Source organism: Mus caroli, chromosome 8 (genome assembly GCF_900094665.2).
Source record: "Mus caroli chromosome 8, CAROLI_EIJ_v1.1, whole genome shotgun sequence".
NCBI classification, from domain to species: Eukaryota; Metazoa; Chordata; class Mammalia; order Rodentia; family Muridae; genus Mus; species Mus caroli.
Window position 1 is genome coordinate 62974234 of NC_034577.1, and position 15947 is coordinate 62990180.

Sequence of the window (15947 nt, forward strand, 5' to 3'; positions counted from 1 at the left end):
CAGAAACTTCTATCTCCCAGCCTCCAGATTAGGGTCATTGGTGAGCCTTCCAATTCTGGATTGTACTTCATTCCAGATATAGTCAAGTTGACAACCAGGAATAGCCGCGACACCTACTCATTCTCTTGTGTGGAAACTGAGTCATAACTAGTCCCTCAGAGCTTATACTGAGAGTGGGCACTGGTGCCCCCTGGCGGTACGACTGATTACCTGTTTGTTTTCCAAACAGTTCTTTGGCCTTTTTGAGACAAGGTCTCATGGTCTCAAGTTCTAATGTCAGACTTGTTTGCCTCAGAGGATGACACTAACGTTATTTTCTTGCCTCCACCATTTGAGTGCTTGGCTGGGGTAACAGGCATGTGTCATGGGGGGTGGTCCCTCTCTTTCCCTTTTCCTTTTTCCCTCTGGGCCTGTAACTCTGCACCTGACCAAGGCCTCCAAGGAGCCAGAGTGGCAGGCGACTTCCTCTGTAAATATTATGACTCGGGCTATTCATCCCCAGGAGGCACAAAAGGCCATCTGGGGTCACACACTGGAACATTTCCTTCTTCCTTCCAGATGTCTTAAGAGGCGACCCTTAGAGATTTCTTGTTAAACAAAGTAATATGTGTTCACTGTGGGAGAATTTGGAAGTCACACAAACCTGATGACGTGAGTTCCATTCCTAGGACTTGTGCTGGAAGGAAAGAGCTGACTTCCTAGGTTGTCCTGTGACACTCCTCTCTTTCCAACACAAATAAATGAATATAACTTAGAAAGATTTGACGAACAGTTTCCCTCTGTCCCTGTTCATCTGCCTGTGCTCTCGTTTGCCCAGACCTTTAACACACTTGGTTCATTCTTCCAGACAGCTGTGCTGTCCTCTCTGGGTAGCCTCAAACTCAGAGATTCCCAAGTGCTGTGTGATTAAAGGTTTCTGTTACCATGCCAGCAGTTTCCCCGCACACGTTTATAGTATGAAACAGGGTCTCACTTTGTGATCCAGGATGATAAAGAGCTCACAATCCTGCCTCAGCTTTCCAAATGTTCCGATGAAGTCTTGCCACCTACTGAGCTACCAGCACAGTTCTCACGGAGCCCTTGCTTGGTGGTGGACGCAGATGGATTCCTCCCCTAACCTTATCCCTTGGGAATAAATCCAAATCAGGCTCCAGTGCCCCAGGCTCCTCCTGCACCCTTTTTATCCTCAAACCTGGTCCCGGTCCCCACAGTGGCCTCCGCGTGGGCCCGGAGCTCGCTAAGTAACAAACTGATGGTCACTTTGTGTCTCTGCATGAAGTGCAGGGGAAGCAGGAAATAAGCTTCCTCCAGCGGCCCCGGATTGGGCGGGGCTCCAGGCTCCTCGCGGGGGTGGACGAGCATCCAGGCGACAAGTTATTCTGGTCCATTGGCGCCTCCGCAGCTGGCGGGGCGGTCTATAAACAGGGCCAGGACACGTTCCCAGTTCTGCTTCCTGTGGGAATGGAAGCGATGGGGACCCTGCCCGGCCGCACGGAGAGGAAGAATAGGACAGACCCCAGATTCCCACCTTGACATTCAGATTTGCAGGAATGAGTCGTGTGTATCATAGCGGCTTGGAAGTCTGCATTTCTGTGCCCACCTTCCTAAGACACACGGTTACCTGGGTCCCTGTGTCCATTATCGTAAAGGGCGTTGGGCAGCTACTCTTGAATCTTTTCTGCTTCCTTGGTCTTCATTACAATTTTGGAAGACTTATGGGTCAGGATACTTCTGAGCCCTAAGTGCGCAAGGAAGCAAGAGGTTCTCTGGGGACTCACCAGACCCTTTTCTCTTTGCAGACTGGATTTTCTCCTTTATTTCTTTGAGGCAGGGTTTTACGTGGACCAAGCTGACTTTAAGACACTATGTAACTGAGGATGACCTTGGACTTCTGCTTCTCCCCTTCTTCCCTCCTCCTCCCAGTGCAGAGAACAGGAGCCTGGATCAACCCAGGTCTTTGCAATGCAGGTTCCCCACCAAACTGAGAATTATCCTCAGCCCATTAAAAAGCAGTTCTTTCTTTTCATTTTTTTTAAAAAAATATTTATTTGCTTGTTTATTTTGTTTTTTGAGACAAAGTTTCTCTTCATAGTCCTGCTGTCCTGGAACTCACGTTGTAGACCAGACTGGCCTCGAACTCACAGAGATCTGCCTCCATCTCCCTTCTGAGTGCTGGGACTAAAAATTCTGTCTTGTCTTTAATGAGTTTTTTGAGCCCTAAAATGTAAAGATGTATGCCTGCCATTCCAACACTTGTGAGGTGCAGGCGGGAGGATCAAGAGTTCAAGATCAGCCAGGCGTGGTGGCGCACGCCTTTAATCCCAGCACTCTGGAGGCAGAGGCAGGCGGATTTCTGAGTTCGAGGCCAGCCTGGTCTACAGAGTGAGTTCCAGGACAGCCAGGGCTATACAGAGAAACCCTGTCTCGAAAAACAAAAAAAAAAAAAAAAAAAAGAGTTCAAGATCAGCCTCTGCTACTTGGCAAATTCGAGACCAGCTTGTTACTTGAGACCATTTCTCAAAACAAAACCTAAACTCCTGAGTGCTTCACGTTTCAAAAGCAAGGACTTCTAACCACAAGTTTCCAACCAGAGCTAGGTCCTGGCCTCAGCCTCTCCGCCCTTCAAACACCTAGCAGTCACCATTGGGCCTCTAAAGACGTAGGAATCGCTGATTTGATATTCGGTCCGTCGCTCGAAAGCATCAGCCAGTGAGAACTTCATGCCTCCCTTGAGCCCCGTCTTCCAGTGGCTTACCAGGCCCGGCCCCTCTTCTGCCGGCGCAGGCCAGTGTGGTCCCGCGGCTGTCGATGCAGTCCCTCCCCTAACGTCACAGCTTCGTTTGCATAGAAAGCCCCGCCCCTGGCTTTGCAGGACGTCAGCTAGGACTGCAGGGGCCTGAGCCTCCTCCGCTGCCGCCTGCAGCCCCCGCCGCCGCCTGCATCCCCCGCATCCTTTTCTGGGGCCCGGTCGCCAGCGCAGTCGCCACGGTCGCCGTCGCTAGCGTTGTCTCAGCTTAGAGAGGGCAAGGTGAGCGCAACCCAGGTCCACACACTGAGGAGCCCGCGTTTCACTGACAGCTGGGGGATCTAGGGGAGCGCAACTCGGGTGTAGTGGCTATGGGTCTCGCATTTGGCATTCTGGGTCCCGCACCCCGCACCCTTAACCTGGCACCTGGGGCCCGGGCTCTGCGACAGAGGGGGAGGGGAAAGCCAGGCCTTGCGGGAGGCTTGTGCGTGCTCGTGCTCGTGGGGTGAACACGGGTGTGCGCGCCCGCTGGGCATGGGGAGGCTCGAGTGACCGCAGGACGCGCAGCGTGCACACTTGTGATACGTTGTGCGTGCATGGTCCGCGTGCGCGTGGATCTTAGTTCAAGTATGTGCTCACACGTGTGTGGAGCCATGCCCGTGTGTGGTGTGTCCTCCCGGATGGCCAGTTACAGTCGTGCATTGGTGCAGGGAGCTGTGCTCACACATGGGCTTGCACACACCATACATGTCTAATTGTTTCTCCTGTTAGCACCACTCTTGCATGCAGGGCAGGTGTTTGGGTCTGCCTGCCCTAGATGCTTCATTGTGCTTGTGTGTGTGTGTGTGTGTGTGTGTGTGTATGCGTGCGCGCTCTTGCGCTCGAGATTTTGTGCATGTGAGCCTACGTTCATCCTGTCTTCGTCACGTGATGTGGCTATCTCAGGGCCCCAGTTCTTCCAGGAGAATTAAGGATGAGGGAGAACTGGGGATCCTCCTGTATTCATGTTCCCGTGTGGGTCTCTGTGAGAGACTGATGGGAAGGCAGAGGAGGCTCAGTCTCCGGAGCCTCAGGGTACAGGGGAATCTGAGGTTCACAGCCTGCTTAAAACCTTGGTGCTGTCAAGGTCACAGCTCTGCCTATGTTGGTTGGGGGGGTTGAGCATGTGACATTGGGGGGATCCTCACCTACCCCTGTGCCGTGCCCACCCTGTGCGTGGTCCTGATGCTCCCCTCAGGCCCTCTGTGCCACGCCTCCCGCAGATGGCTTCCGCCACAGACTCTCGCTATGGGCAGAAGGAGTCCTCAGACCAGAACTTCGACTATATGTTCAAGATCCTGATCATTGGGAACAGCAGCGTGGGCAAAACCTCGTTCCTCTTCCGCTACGCAGATGACTCCTTCACTCCAGCCTTTGTCAGCACCGTTGGCATAGACTTCAAGGTCAAAACCATCTACCGCAACGACAAGAGGATCAAGCTGCAGATCTGGGTGTGTAGGGCTGGAGGGGAGATGTCTTCCTGCCACCCCCCACAAAAGGAAGCTGAGGCTAGGCCATCGGCTGGCGCTGGGATTTAAGGCCTGCATCTCCATCCCAGTATGAGCTTCCTGTTTTCCTAATTCCCGAGCATCCCCACTCATCTTCTAGCATAGTGTGGCACAGGGCATTCGGGCAGCACCCAGTACGTGTTTGTTGAGTGACTAAGTGGCCTTGCAGTGACCCATTTGGGTCACTGTCTGCTTTTCCTGATCCACTGTCCCCGGGCCTCAAAGTGGTTGCTGGACAACCTCGGAGCACGTTTTTCTCTCGGGGGCTGCTGCGGGGTCCCTTCTGACCTATCCCTCTTTTCCCCAGGACACAGCAGGGCAAGAGCGGTACCGCACCATCACCACAGCCTATTACCGTGGCGCCATGGGCTTCATCCTAATGTATGACATCACCAATGAGGAGTCATTTAATGCAGTGCAGGACTGGTGAGCAGCCCACCCACTCAGAAAACACAAGGCTGGGATTGGAGGTGACTTAGCTAAGCTGTGGCTTAGTTGGTAGGGTGCCTGCCTGGCCAGGACAAAGCCTTGGGTTCGTCCCCAGCATGGCCAAAAGACAACCAAGAGTAGGCCTCTGGTGGGACAAGCCATGTGGCTGTTCCCAAGGCTTGGGGTTGTGGAAGCACACAAGGTAACCAGTGAATAGACAAGAAACCTCCCACTGATCTCTACCCAGGTAGCCCAGGCAGGAGAACCACATTAGCTCACTTGTCTGAGGTCAAGTGATTCTCTGGCCAAACGCTTACCTCAAATATGTGAGAACCTGGATTCCAGCTGCAGCACCAGAAAGTAATTCCCCCAGGTCTTGACATTTGGTGTAGTGGACACCGGTCATCTTCTCAGCTTTGGGAGGATGGAGGTCTGAGTGAGATGGGCTGGGCTCATGGGGAAAGCCTATCTCAGTTACCAAGGGGCAGTGGTCTCTCCTGCAAGGGCTAGATGCAGGCAGAGACTCGGGGATGGGGCCGGGTCCTCCGGCTTCCTCTTCAGCCTCTGGCTGTCTCTGCAGGTCCACCCAGATCAAAACTTACTCGTGGGACAATGCCCAGGTGCTGCTGGTGGGGAACAAGTGTGACATGGAAGATGAGCGAGTGGTATCCTCAGAGCGCGGCCGGCAGCTGGCTGACCACCTGGGTGAGTACTGAGGACTGTGGCCCTTACCAGGCTGGACCAGATAGCTACACACCCAGTGTCTCACTGCACTGATCAGGACATGGGCTTGAATCCAGGGGGTTTGCACTTGAGAAACTAGGCTTTATCCAGGAGGCTTTCCCATGGGTCTTGATAGACATGGAGGTGCTTGTCATGTCGGCTGTCAGCCATGGGCTACCTTCAAAGTGCTGGGCCTGTGAAGTGTTTGAACTGGAAAGAGAAATGGGTGGAAGAGGCTAAGCCTGGCTTCCCGGAGCAGGCACAACATGCCTCTATGGGAAGGTTGGTATAGGCAGAGTCGTGACAGTGGTGCGTGATCGCCCCTTAGAGGAACTGTGGCTGTCACTGCATGCTGAGCTGACAAGAAACCAGGCCATGGAGGTTGTAGGTCTCTGGAAAGGGACTTGGAGCCTGGCTGGGTGGCAGATGAAAGGGGTGTCTCACTAGCGTGCTTAATCTTAACCCGAGGGATGGGTAGTAATGGATGACTCACCCAGACCAGTGTGGCCTCCCTGGGACCCTTCAGTGCCTTTAAAGTAGGAGCAACCCTTGGAGAGGGCCTGTGTGAGTGTGTCTGGAGACTGCAGCTCTGTTGTCATCCCTCCATTTCCCCAACGTAGGCTTTGAGTTCTTTGAGGCCAGCGCCAAGGACAACATTAATGTCAAGCAGACGTTTGAACGTCTGGTGGACGTGATCTGTGAGAAGATGTCAGAGTCCCTGGATACTGCAGACCCTGCGGTCACGGGCGCCAAGCAGGGCCCACAGCTCACTGACCAGCAGGCGCCACCTCATCAGGATTGTGCCTGCTGAGCCACTTCCCTTCCCTGCTGCCAGGGGCACGTCCCCCATCCCCGACTACCCTATTTATTATTGTAGCTATTTATTTATTTATTGAGGATGTGCCCCGAGCGCACCCCCTTCCCACCCTGTACATACCTCCACCCAGCTCGGCCGTGGTGTATTGTGGTCACTGCTGCTCCCTCTCCTTTACCCTCACCCCCATTTTGTTTTTAAACCATCCCGTCCACAGTTGTCAGTTGTGAAGAGGGGACCAGATGTCACTCTGCAGCAGGCTGATGGAAGATGGCGGGGCCTGCCAACCCCGAGGCTGGGTAATCGCTATATGGACCACCTGGTTGACAGACGGCTTCCTGCTTGCCTGGGCCTTCTGCCTTATACTTTGGGATAGATGGGGTGTAGGGGATATATTCACTACTTTGGGATACCCCCAAACCTGTTCTGACGTCGTGAGTGTCAAATGTGTCCCACTCCTCCCTAGAAGTTATGAATACTACACACAGTCAATAAAGCGAATGGACCTTGCTGAGTCTGCTGGCCCAGCCCCTGCAGCCACCCACAAGCAGTCCTTGACATTAAAGAGAATTTAATGAATTTCCGCACCCTGCCCAGCCTTGCATCAAGTTTTCTGAGGACAAACCAGACCCCACTTCAAGGCCGTGGAGGGTGTTCAGGCAGACAGAGGGCTTCATGGTCCCATTGAAAAACCGGGTGGGGGGGGGCGCGGGGGAGGGCGGACAGCCCATGCTGGCGCCTGTTCTACATGGGAACAGTCTCTGGTGGACTCAAGGGACTGCTGGTCCAGGGGCGGTCAGCCTGGGTTTTGGACATGGCCCAGAGCTTTTTGACCGGCTTCAGTAATCTCCTGTGGGAGTGTGTCCATCGACCAACTCATCTGCCGGGCTTCAGTTTCAGTCTGCGCAGCCCGGAGTCTGAAGGGGTTCAGGGGCCTGTCCACAGCAGAGGGACAGTCAAACAGGAATAGGCCGGAACCCACACCCTCCCACACTCCCACACCACCGGAGCTGAACTCACCCAGTACTTCAGATAGGACAGGTATGTGTCCCAGCCCAGTGTCAGCCCATTGATATAGGTGACTCGGAAATGAGAAGGGATGAAGAGGAAGTTCACCAGCTGGGCAGCTGGCCACACACACCAGTCAGCCTGTGGAAAGGTGGGAGGGCCACCGTGAGGGGGGGTGCGGGCGGCTACGAGGGGCGGGGATTGGAAAGTGGGTGGGGCCAAGGCCTTGGGTGTGGGTCTGGAAGGTAAAGTGGGGGGGTGGAACCATGTTGAGAGGGCCCACGTGGGCACGCCCACCTTGTAGAAGTCCCAGAATTTGGCCCGCAGCTCCTGGCAGCTCTCCTCTAGTGTCTGACCCTCCAGGCTGCCAAGGCCTGGGAAGAAGACCAAGAAGTGGTTGTAAAGGCTGAGGTGGCTGCAAGGCAGAAGCAGGGTAGGTCTCAGGCAGAGCAGCAGGCAGGTCCAGGGAAATGAGAGGTTGGTGTGAGGGAGCCTGAGTTACTTATGAAAACATGAATGCGTGAGCCTAGGTCACGAGCCCCATCTCTGTGTTAACAGGTACCTTTGTCAATTTGACTTAGCCTAGAGTTATCAGAGAGTCTCCAGGGGCTGTCTACATGCATTGGCCTGTGGCATGCTTGTATAGGCTTATGTAATTAAGTTAATTGATGTGGGAAGATCCTGGGTCCTGGACTGCTCATGAGTGGTAAAATAGTCTGAACAAAGCAAGAAATCATGCAGTTCTCTCTGGCTGAGATGTGACTAGCTGTGTATAGTTCCTGCCTGGTTTCCCCACAACTGTGGCTGAAAAACCCTTTCTGGCCCAGACTTCTTTTGGTTAGGATTTTAGAAAGTCGGGAGTGGTGACACACATTAATGCTAGCACTCTGGGAGGCAGAGGCAAGCACAATCAGCCTGGTCTACAAAGAGATGTTCACGCCAGTTGGGACTACATGTGAGTCTCTGTCTCAAAATGGGGACAGGAAACTGGGCTACTGACCAGTTGGTAGCAAGCTCAAGGCAGCGTGAGTACACGATGCCTCCTAGAACAAAGCAATCCCAGTACTCGGGAGGCAGAGGCAGGTGGATCTCTGTGAGTTTGAGACCAGCCTGGTCTTCAGAGCAAGTTCCTCCAGGACAGCAAGGTCTACACAGAGAAACCTTGTCTCGGGGGTGGGGTGGGGGGTGGGGGGTGGGGGGAATAGAAGAGAAGCCTCGTCAGCACTCCCCTAAGCACAAACCAGGCTCTGTCCATTACAACTTCTGAAGTCAAAGTCCTGCTGCTCCTTACCCAGGAAGTACCAGACGCCCAGTATGGGAGATGCCACCGTTTGATCCACTAGCACCTTCTTCATCACACTTGGGAGGCTTCGTAGGCCCGACGCGGGGAGGAGGCGGTCCAACCACAGGTACCAGAAGTGTAGGAAGGGGCCCATACTGCAGCCCACGGCGAACATGCTGGCTGCGGGACAGGGAGAGTCATGGCAGAACCTCCTGGCGAGGTGCAGGGAGACTGACAGGACCCATCAGAGTGGGTGCCAGGTCCCAGAGTGATTGACAGGCCCCAGGAAGGTGGGTGCCCGGTCCAGGTGACCGCTCGGTCTCTCGGGGGTCCCTCTCGTTCGCGCACCGGTCCCTCTCACCTGAGCGCCGCGCGCTGAATCTCTGTCCAGGCCGCGCGCGCACTTCCCAGGCCTGTCGCGCGCCATCGCCCGCGGCCATGAGCACGCCGCAGCCCAGTGTGTTGGTGAGGAGCAGCGCGCGGCCCTGGAACAGCGGGCGCCCCGCAGCCAGCGCCTTGCGAGCCCAGCGCCAGCCTCCCAGAGCCATCGCCGCTACAGACACCAGGGAGCCGCGGCAGCCGGAGCGCCAGCCCCGCGCCAATCACATGCCCCGCCGAAGAACCGCCCTATTCAGAACGGACCAATCCAAAACCCCAAAGCTCCGCCTCTCAAATGAAGTGACCAATCGTCCTCAAGCGTTGCGGCAGGCCGCTCCACGCCGTACACGGAAGTCCTATTTTGCTTTACCCTTTTCCTGCTCTCAGCGGACCAATGGGTAAGCGCACATGAGTCTCGCGGGCCTCCCCCGCGGCGTCCCACCCCTGAGCCGAGCTGGCCAATGGTAGGTGGCTGCCTCTCGCCTCGCCGCCTCGCCCACAAAGCCTCCTGGGAATGGGCGGGGCGAGGGGCATTAGCAAAGCTGCTGGACTTGACCTTGGCATGACCTCTCCTGGGCCAGCGAAGCTGCTCAGGCAACTTCATAGGCACCGGACCTCAGCTACTTGAGACCTGTGCTCATGCAGCCCAGGCTGACCTTGAACTACTACAGCCTCCACTGCCGCGCCACAACTCTGCGTTTCGAAGACTGAATAGGAGTTCATTATGCAAAATTCATGTATTGATCTCTTCACAGCAACTTTGTGACACTCTAGAAACAAACATCCTTACTTCCTTTTTTCTTTAACCGTACACAAGCCACTAAACTGTTGTCCGATGCCCAGGTTTTCGAGTATCTCACCTGCCTTTTCCAGGAAAGTCTTATTTTTTCCTACAGTAAACACATCCTCCCGACCCCCCTTTTAAGTCTCTGCCCCATCATAGGTTTTATAGCTACGGGTTTATCCATGAATTTCTGTTCTGCCTAAGGAACTCCTATTCATTCTTCAAAGCCCAATTCTAAAATGCCTATCCTCCTTATATAGACTCTACACATCCCATCCTCCCCCTGGCCTAACCTGGCTTCACTAAACTAGAGACAGGATTGGTCCTGCATTTCCTGGACAGAGGACTCATTGGTAACTGGTCCTTGGCATCTTAAGGTGTGAAGGTCAATACTGTCAATCAGACAGGATCTAGAGTCACCTTGAAGACAGCCCCGGGGGCATATGAGATGCTTGGTCTAGAGCAGTGGTTCTCAACCTTCCTGATGCTATCTATGACCTTTTAATATAGTTCCTCATGCTGAGCTGACCCCCAACGATAACGTTTTGTTGTTAGGTAATTTTGCTACTGTTATGATTTGTAAATATCTGATATGTGACCGCTGTGAAAGGGTTGTTTGACCTCCCCCAAGGGGTGTGGACTCAGGGTGAGAGCAGCTGGTCTAGACTGTTAGCTGAGGTGAAAAGATTCCCCGGACCCAGAATGTGGGTGGCACCATCCTATGTGCTAGAGTTCTGGACAAATGTTGCAAGTGTCTGAGCAGTGGTGGCCCACACCTTTAGTCTCAGCATTCAGGAGGCAGAGGCAAGTGGATCTCTGGGAGTTTGAGGTTAGCCTGCTCTACAGAACAAGTTCCAGAACTGCCAGGGCTACATTCTGTCTCCACCCAACCCCTCCCCCCAATAGGATAAAGTGGGTGGAGCATCAGCATTTGCCTGCCTGCCTCCTGACGGTGCATACAGTGTGACTTCAAGCTCCTGTCTGGACTTACACAAACACACAGACACAGACACACACAGGAGATGGGCTATAGACTCTCACAAGGTGGGCCAGCATACACCCTTCCTTCCTTCCTTAAGTAGCTTTTGTGTTTTGTTATACAATGAAAAAAGTAACTCCCAGAGACTGGCATTCTTTTGGCTTTTCAGATGAGGCATGAACTCCAGGGTCTGGGGCATTGAGAGCTGAGCAGGTGCAGAACCCTGGGTTACAGCTCCACATTAAAGACGAAAACACAAACTCCAACTCTAGGAAAAAGGAATCACAGGAATATAGATGATTTATTCTATGAATTTAAATTTAGCACCATTTGAAAATAAGGCAAGATCCTTGGGTCTGAGAAGTCTCGAGTCTGGGCTTTGTTAGACATGTGCAGGGTTTTCATAGCAAGGCACAGCTCTTGCAGGCTGGCGATTTGAAGAAGCTGGGCGGTTTTTCCTGGGACGGTGACCTTTACTTATAGCAGACCTTCCTGGGGGAGTCGGCAATGGAGGAGCAGATGTCTGGCTTCTCCGTTCCCTGGAGGGGGATGAAAGGCTAGGAATGGGGGACCTCTGGGGAGACTCAACCCCCCCAGATGAACCCCATGATTCGTGCCCAGCTTACCTGGTACAGCTGACAGACTACGCTCAGGAGCTCACTGGGGTCCTTCAAAGGTTTCTGCATATGACAGGAGACATGGGTAAGCTCAGCTGAGTAAGAGGCATGAGCCTGGGAGCTGAGGTAAGAGGATCACTGATAGCTCCAGAACACTCTCACTTGTACTGACCTAGGCAGGGTGGCACTGCCTAGCGATCTGTCACTCTGATTTGGGGTCTTTCAGAATACAAAGACTGTGTGAGGCCAGAACTCAAAATGGGGCATCTTTGTTGTCTTTTGTTATGTTGGCTTTGGTGTCTTTTTTCTAATTAAAATATTATTTTTAGATTTGTTTATCTTATTCATGTGTAGGGATGTTTTGCCCGCAAGTATGTGTGTACACCATGTTTATGTAGTACCCGTGGCGGCCACAAGAGGGCGGTAGATCCCTGGAGCTGGTGCTGGGACTCAAACCCAGGTCATCTGCAGAGAGGGCCAGCTAGCCTGGAGTCACTGCTGTAGCAACACTCAGTGCTGGGGAATACACCACCATGCTCACCCTTTTACATGACTCTGGGGCTTTGAACTCAGACTGTGCTGCCCTGGCCGGCTAGAGTTCTTACCTCATTGACCAGCACCCAGGGCACATACTTGTGGGGTGGGTGTAGGGCATCTGTGAGCTGGGCATTTTCATGCATGAGCTGTGTGCCCCGTTTTCCTGTGGCGCACTCCATGATACTCTCTGGTGACACCTCAGGAGCATACACCTGCAGGCACTGTGAGGAGAGAGGGACACATTGCTCAGTTCCTTCGTCATTTTCGCCATCAGCCCCCAAGTGGCTCCAGACAGACCTCTCCCCTCTCACTGTCCGTCTGGGTGGAGGTTCCTTGAAGCTGAGTCTTTGGGTGCTCTCGCCTCCCAGTAACACCGGATTTGCAGCCTCTGCCCCCTGGTATCTCATTATCTCAGGGCCTCCTTACATGCCGATCCCTCTGCTGGCAACACCCTACTGTTCCTTGGTGTCTCCTTGGTGCTCAGGCTCCTTGACTCTCCAGTCCTACCAAAGGAGTCGGGCTGGGAGTGTCCCACAGGCTCCAGGAGGCTGGGAGGCCTGACGTTTGTTTGATAAGCCACAGTAGTGATTGGAGAGTTGTGAACCTTTGGACGTTATTTCCCACAATGCTCTGGGAGGCAGGCTCGGTCTGGCTTATCTCCTGTCACCTGTGTCTTGTGTCTACAAATAGTGAAGATCCCAGGCTTTGCTCATAGACCTAAAGGTTTTCCTGTATAGAAACTATGTGAGGTAAAGTCACGCCCAGGGCTAGGGGTGTGACTCAGAGAGGACCTAGAACCCCCACAGTGAGGACCTGGGGCGTGGCTCGGGAATGGATCCCCTGTCTAGATATTGGAGCCAGGGCCACACAACCTCCCACCCAACAACTCACCGGTCCCAGTTTCTTCTCCATATCATCCATCTCCTCCATACAGACGATGGTTAGGAACGCCGCCTCCTTTTCCAGCTTATCCAGCAGACAGGCCTGGAGAGGCAGGCAAGTGTTGTCCGGAGAAAGTAGCCAATCCCGCCTCCCTTCACCGCAGGTCCGAACTCCAGCTTACCTCCACCATGTTCAGTCTACACTCCAGCTCCCCGTGCTGGCACGTGAACTCCCATGTACCGCTGACATTTCTCTCCTGCAAGATAGCGATGGATCTTGGTGAGCTCAGGTGACCAGGTGTTCCTGTTCCTTGGCATCCTGCTTCAGTTTCTTTGCCCCGCCCCCAGTACCTGTGCGTTCCCGTAGGGCACCAGGGTGATGTTCATGATTTCCATCACCATCAGCCAGGTTGGGAACAAATCCCGGACGAGGAAGTAGCGACAAGCTCCACACAGGGACTCATAATAGAGGCTGACTCTGACAGGTGGTGAAGGGGGCAATGGGCGTGGCCCCAAGAGGCACACATCGTGGGCCTGAAAGGAAGAGAGGTGTCTGGTGAGGTATGGCCCCGGTCGGGTCATCCCCAGGCCTCCGAGCCGGGTCACCCCTGAAGAGGGCAGCCCTATGCCAAGACCCTTATAGTTCGTTCAGCCTTGTGGCACTGGGGACTAGAGGTTTCTTTGCACGTGTTGGGGGAGCGGTCTCCCAATGAGCCTTGCCCCGGCCCTCTGAGGAGTTTTTTTTTGGGGGGGGGTGGTTAAAGACAGGGTTTCTCTGTGTAGCCCTAGCTGTCCTGGTACTCACTTTGTAGACCAGGCTGGCCTCAAACTCAGAAATCCGCCTGCCTTTGCCTCCCAAGTGCTGGGATTAAAGGCGTGCGTCACCACCGCCAGGCTTTTTTTTTTTTTTTTCTCCCTCCTCTGAGGTTTTCTAGACTCTAGATCCTGTTCCGCAATCACAGTTTATCTACAAAACGGAACCTGACAGGCTCTCAAACAGTAGGTGCTCAGTGAATGCACAATCTTTAACTATATTCAGGAAGTGCTAAGACAGCACTAGCACCCTAGCACCCGGGAGGCAGAGGAAGAGTTCCAGGCCAGCCTGATGTACATAGTGAGTTCCAGGACAGTCAGCGCTACCTTGAGTCTCTGTCCCCTCCGCAAACAAAACAGAAAACCAAACCAAATCAATATAAAGTAAAAGAAAAAATAAGATATGCATATTTCTAGTTGCTGCGCTCTCTCTCAGCCTTGTCTGTTCAGAGATGCACACTCTAAAGCCAAATACATGCTCTCTCCTCCCTCCCCCCTCCCCCCTCTATGTAATTTTGCGCATCACAGCAGAGCTGATGCCTTTCACCCACGAAGACTCTATTTATTCTTCCTCTCCAGGGACCCAGGGAAACTTCACCCAGTCTGACGCCCGACTAGACACAGGAGGTGCCTGATGCGTGCAGACTTCCGGTCCCCGGGGAGGGCGGGCCGAGTCTGAGCAAGGATCTAGGCGTGCGGGGCATGTGTTTGCTCCAGGTCAGAAGCGCGCTAGCCCACTCTCTTCTTCGGCTGGAACGCTCACCGTAAGCGACAAGAATTGTGTGAGGGTGGAGACCAGACAGTGATTCAACAGGTCTGGAGCAGTACCCCCCACCCCCACCCAGTGCGCGTGCCCATCCCTCAGCTCTTGACTCAGACATATACGGTAGGTGGTTGATAAATGCTCAGGCAAGGCGGGCAGGGGATAGCTGCTTTTTTCAGACCTGAGATGGGGAAGGGAAAGGACGTGGACACAGTACTCAGAGTTCAGGGACTGGATTAGGGGTGGCGGCCCTGGGCGTGACAGCTTTCCCTGAAGACTTTGGAGTTCCCCAAAATGAGTTCACGGAATAAGTGCAGAGAAGTCCCTATGCTGACAGACTGTCGGGCATCTGACCCTCAGCCCCTTCCTGCGTTGCGGTCCCTACCTTGCAGGTGGTTGCACCTTCGGAGGATACTTGCGGCAGGGACGCAGTGGCTGCTCTGGGAACCTCGAGTGGGAACAGCAGAAGCAGAAGGGACAAAAATGGTAGGAAAGGAGACCAGGACATGGCTGCGGAGGAAAAAGCTGGCAGGACTGCTTGGTCAGGCCAGGAAGGCGGGAGACTTTAAGCAAGTGGAGGCCCCACCCACTAAGTCCACGCCCCATCCAGGCTCCTTCTAAGCCTGGGACTCCTTTCCTGAAGGCTCCGCCCCAGCCAGGTGCTGGCCCCAAATCACGAGGCCACAGGACTCTGTCCAGCCTCCCGTCCTCCGCGGCTAGCATGTCTGGTCACGTGAAGCTTTTGGATCAGGGATGGGAAGGGGGACTCCAGACAGTGACGACCGAGGGACAGGAGGCAGAGTCCTCATGCTCTTCCCTTGAGCCCAGCGGAGGTGGGGGAGTGACACATTCTCATCACTAATTCTTACTGCCATCCCTCCAGGTCACGGCAAGCCAGCCCCACCCGGCACATCCCCCCACCTCCACTGATTAAGGCCACAGCAAAGAAGCTAGCTTTGTAAGCAGGGCAACTTCCCATCTCTGGTTCTGGGCCCTGGCTTGGGTTGAGGACATAGCTGAGGTACTTGCTTCCAGCAACTGAGTGTGAGGGTGGAGATGTGCCTGGACTCCAGGACACTGTCCTTTTCCATCAGCTGCGATTTCCCAATCTGTGAAATGGGGTGCTAGTGACACATGACTGTGGATAGAGTCGCCAGGAAAGGATCACGCTGTGACGAGAGCCTCTGCACCAAGTCAGTTTGAGAATTGAACCCTGGGTCCCTGGAGCAGTGACAGGCCACAGAACAGCAGCACCAGCAGGACAATTTCCAGCTCCAAGCATGAGAAACCCTGGTTTTCTGTGTAGGAGACAGCAAGCTAGAGGGGATTTCCAGAGTTCCACAGCTGATAGGGATGGCTACATGCTGAGTTCTGTTCTAACCGAGACTTGATTCCAACCCTCACCTCTCTGCGAGCTGGGCAGAGACCACCCCTGAGCCTCGAGTATGGATAACATTGGTTGTCTCTCTTGTTGATTTGTCTCCCCAGCTAATAAGCTTGTGATTGCGCCTCAGCTTCCCAGGCTCTGGGGTCACAGGTGCTGTTTGTCTTAGGTCACTTGCAGGATGCAGCATGGACCAAGGCCAACTGAACCCATAGTGGGTCAGGGATGGGTTCTGTCCCTTACTGTCCTGAGTCTAAATGCG

At 54.0% G+C, this 15947-nt stretch overlaps 3 protein-coding genes across 4 annotated transcripts; 1 reads left to right on the top strand and 2 right to left on the bottom strand.

Annotated features, from left to right (window-relative positions):
• The first annotated feature begins 2842 nt into the window (after positions 1-2842).
• Rab3a (RAB3A, member RAS oncogene family) lies at positions 2843-6851 on the top strand. 2 transcript variants are annotated; one of them, XM_029480915.1, is made up of 5 exons: positions 2843-3028; positions 3984-4236; positions 4601-4719; positions 5303-5427; positions 6066-6851. In XM_029480915.1, the coding sequence occupies exons 2-5, from the start codon at positions 4009-4011 to the stop codon at positions 6254-6256; spliced, it is 663 nt and encodes a 220-aa protein (XP_029336775.1). In that variant the 5' UTR covers positions 2843-3028; positions 3984-4008; the 3' UTR covers positions 6257-6851. The 2 variants fall into 2 exon arrangements, with proteins under 2 accessions (XP_029336775.1, XP_021025199.1); XM_021169540.2 differs by having other exon boundaries at positions 2844-3028; positions 4009-4236.
• Positions 6813-9161, bottom strand: Mpv17l2 (MPV17 mitochondrial inner membrane protein like 2). The gene is made up of 5 exons (XM_021170637.2): positions 8911-9161; positions 8559-8729; positions 7565-7641; positions 7280-7408; positions 6813-7194 (listed from the first exon to the last, which is right to left on the bottom strand). Exons 1-5 carry the CDS (start codon positions 9095-9097, stop codon positions 7156-7158), a joined length of 603 nt encoding a protein of 200 aa, XP_021026296.1. The 5' UTR covers positions 9098-9161; the 3' UTR covers positions 6813-7155.
• Positions 9162-10959: 1798 nt separating this feature from the next.
• On the bottom strand, positions 10960-14894 carry Ifi30 (IFI30 lysosomal thiol reductase). Its single transcript, XM_021169761.2, has 7 exons — positions 14687-14894; positions 13077-13259; positions 12908-12982; positions 12736-12828; positions 11913-12065; positions 11317-11370; positions 10960-11229 (listed from the first exon to the last, which is right to left on the bottom strand). The coding sequence occupies exons 1-7, from the start codon at positions 14807-14809 to the stop codon at positions 11164-11166; spliced, it is 747 nt and encodes a 248-aa protein (XP_021025420.1). The 5' UTR covers positions 14810-14894; the 3' UTR covers positions 10960-11163.
• Positions 14895-15947: the final 1053 nt, after the last annotated feature.

Coding starts and splice junctions, on each gene's coding strand:
- Rab3a (XM_029480915.1), top strand. CDS start 4,009: ATGGCTTCCGCCACAGACTCTCGCTATGGGCAGAAGGAGTCCTCAGAC. Junction 4,237..4,600: donor GGATCAAGCTGCAGATCTGG/GTGTGTAGGGCT, acceptor TCTTTTCCCCAG/GACACAGCAGGGCAAGAGCG. Junction 5,428..6,065: donor GCAGCTGGCTGACCACCTGG/GTGAGTACTGAG, acceptor TCCCCAACGTAG/GCTTTGAGTTCTTTGAGGCC.
- Mpv17l2 (XM_021170637.2), bottom strand. CDS start 9,097: ATGGCTCTGGGAGGCTGGCGCTGGGCTCGCAAGGCGCTGGCTGCGGGG. Junction 8,730..8,910: donor ATTCAGCGCGCGGCGCTCAG/GTGAGAGGGACC, acceptor CCTGTCCCGCAG/CCAGCATGTTCGCCGTGGGC. Junction 7,195..7,279: donor TGTCCTATCTGAAGTACTGG/GTGAGTTCAGCT, acceptor TGCTGTGGACAG/GCCCCTGAACCCCTTCAGAC.
- Ifi30 (XM_021169761.2), bottom strand. CDS start 14,809: ATGTCCTGGTCTCCTTTCCTACCATTTTTGTCCCTTCTGCTTCTGCTG. Junction 12,983..13,076: donor TGCCCTACGGGAACGCACAG/GTACTGGGGGCG, acceptor GCTATCTTGCAG/GAGAGAAATGTCAGCGGTAC. Junction 11,371..11,912: donor CCTGGGTGCTGGTCAATGAG/GTAAGAACTCTA, acceptor TGTCATATGCAG/AAACCTTTGAAGGACCCCAG.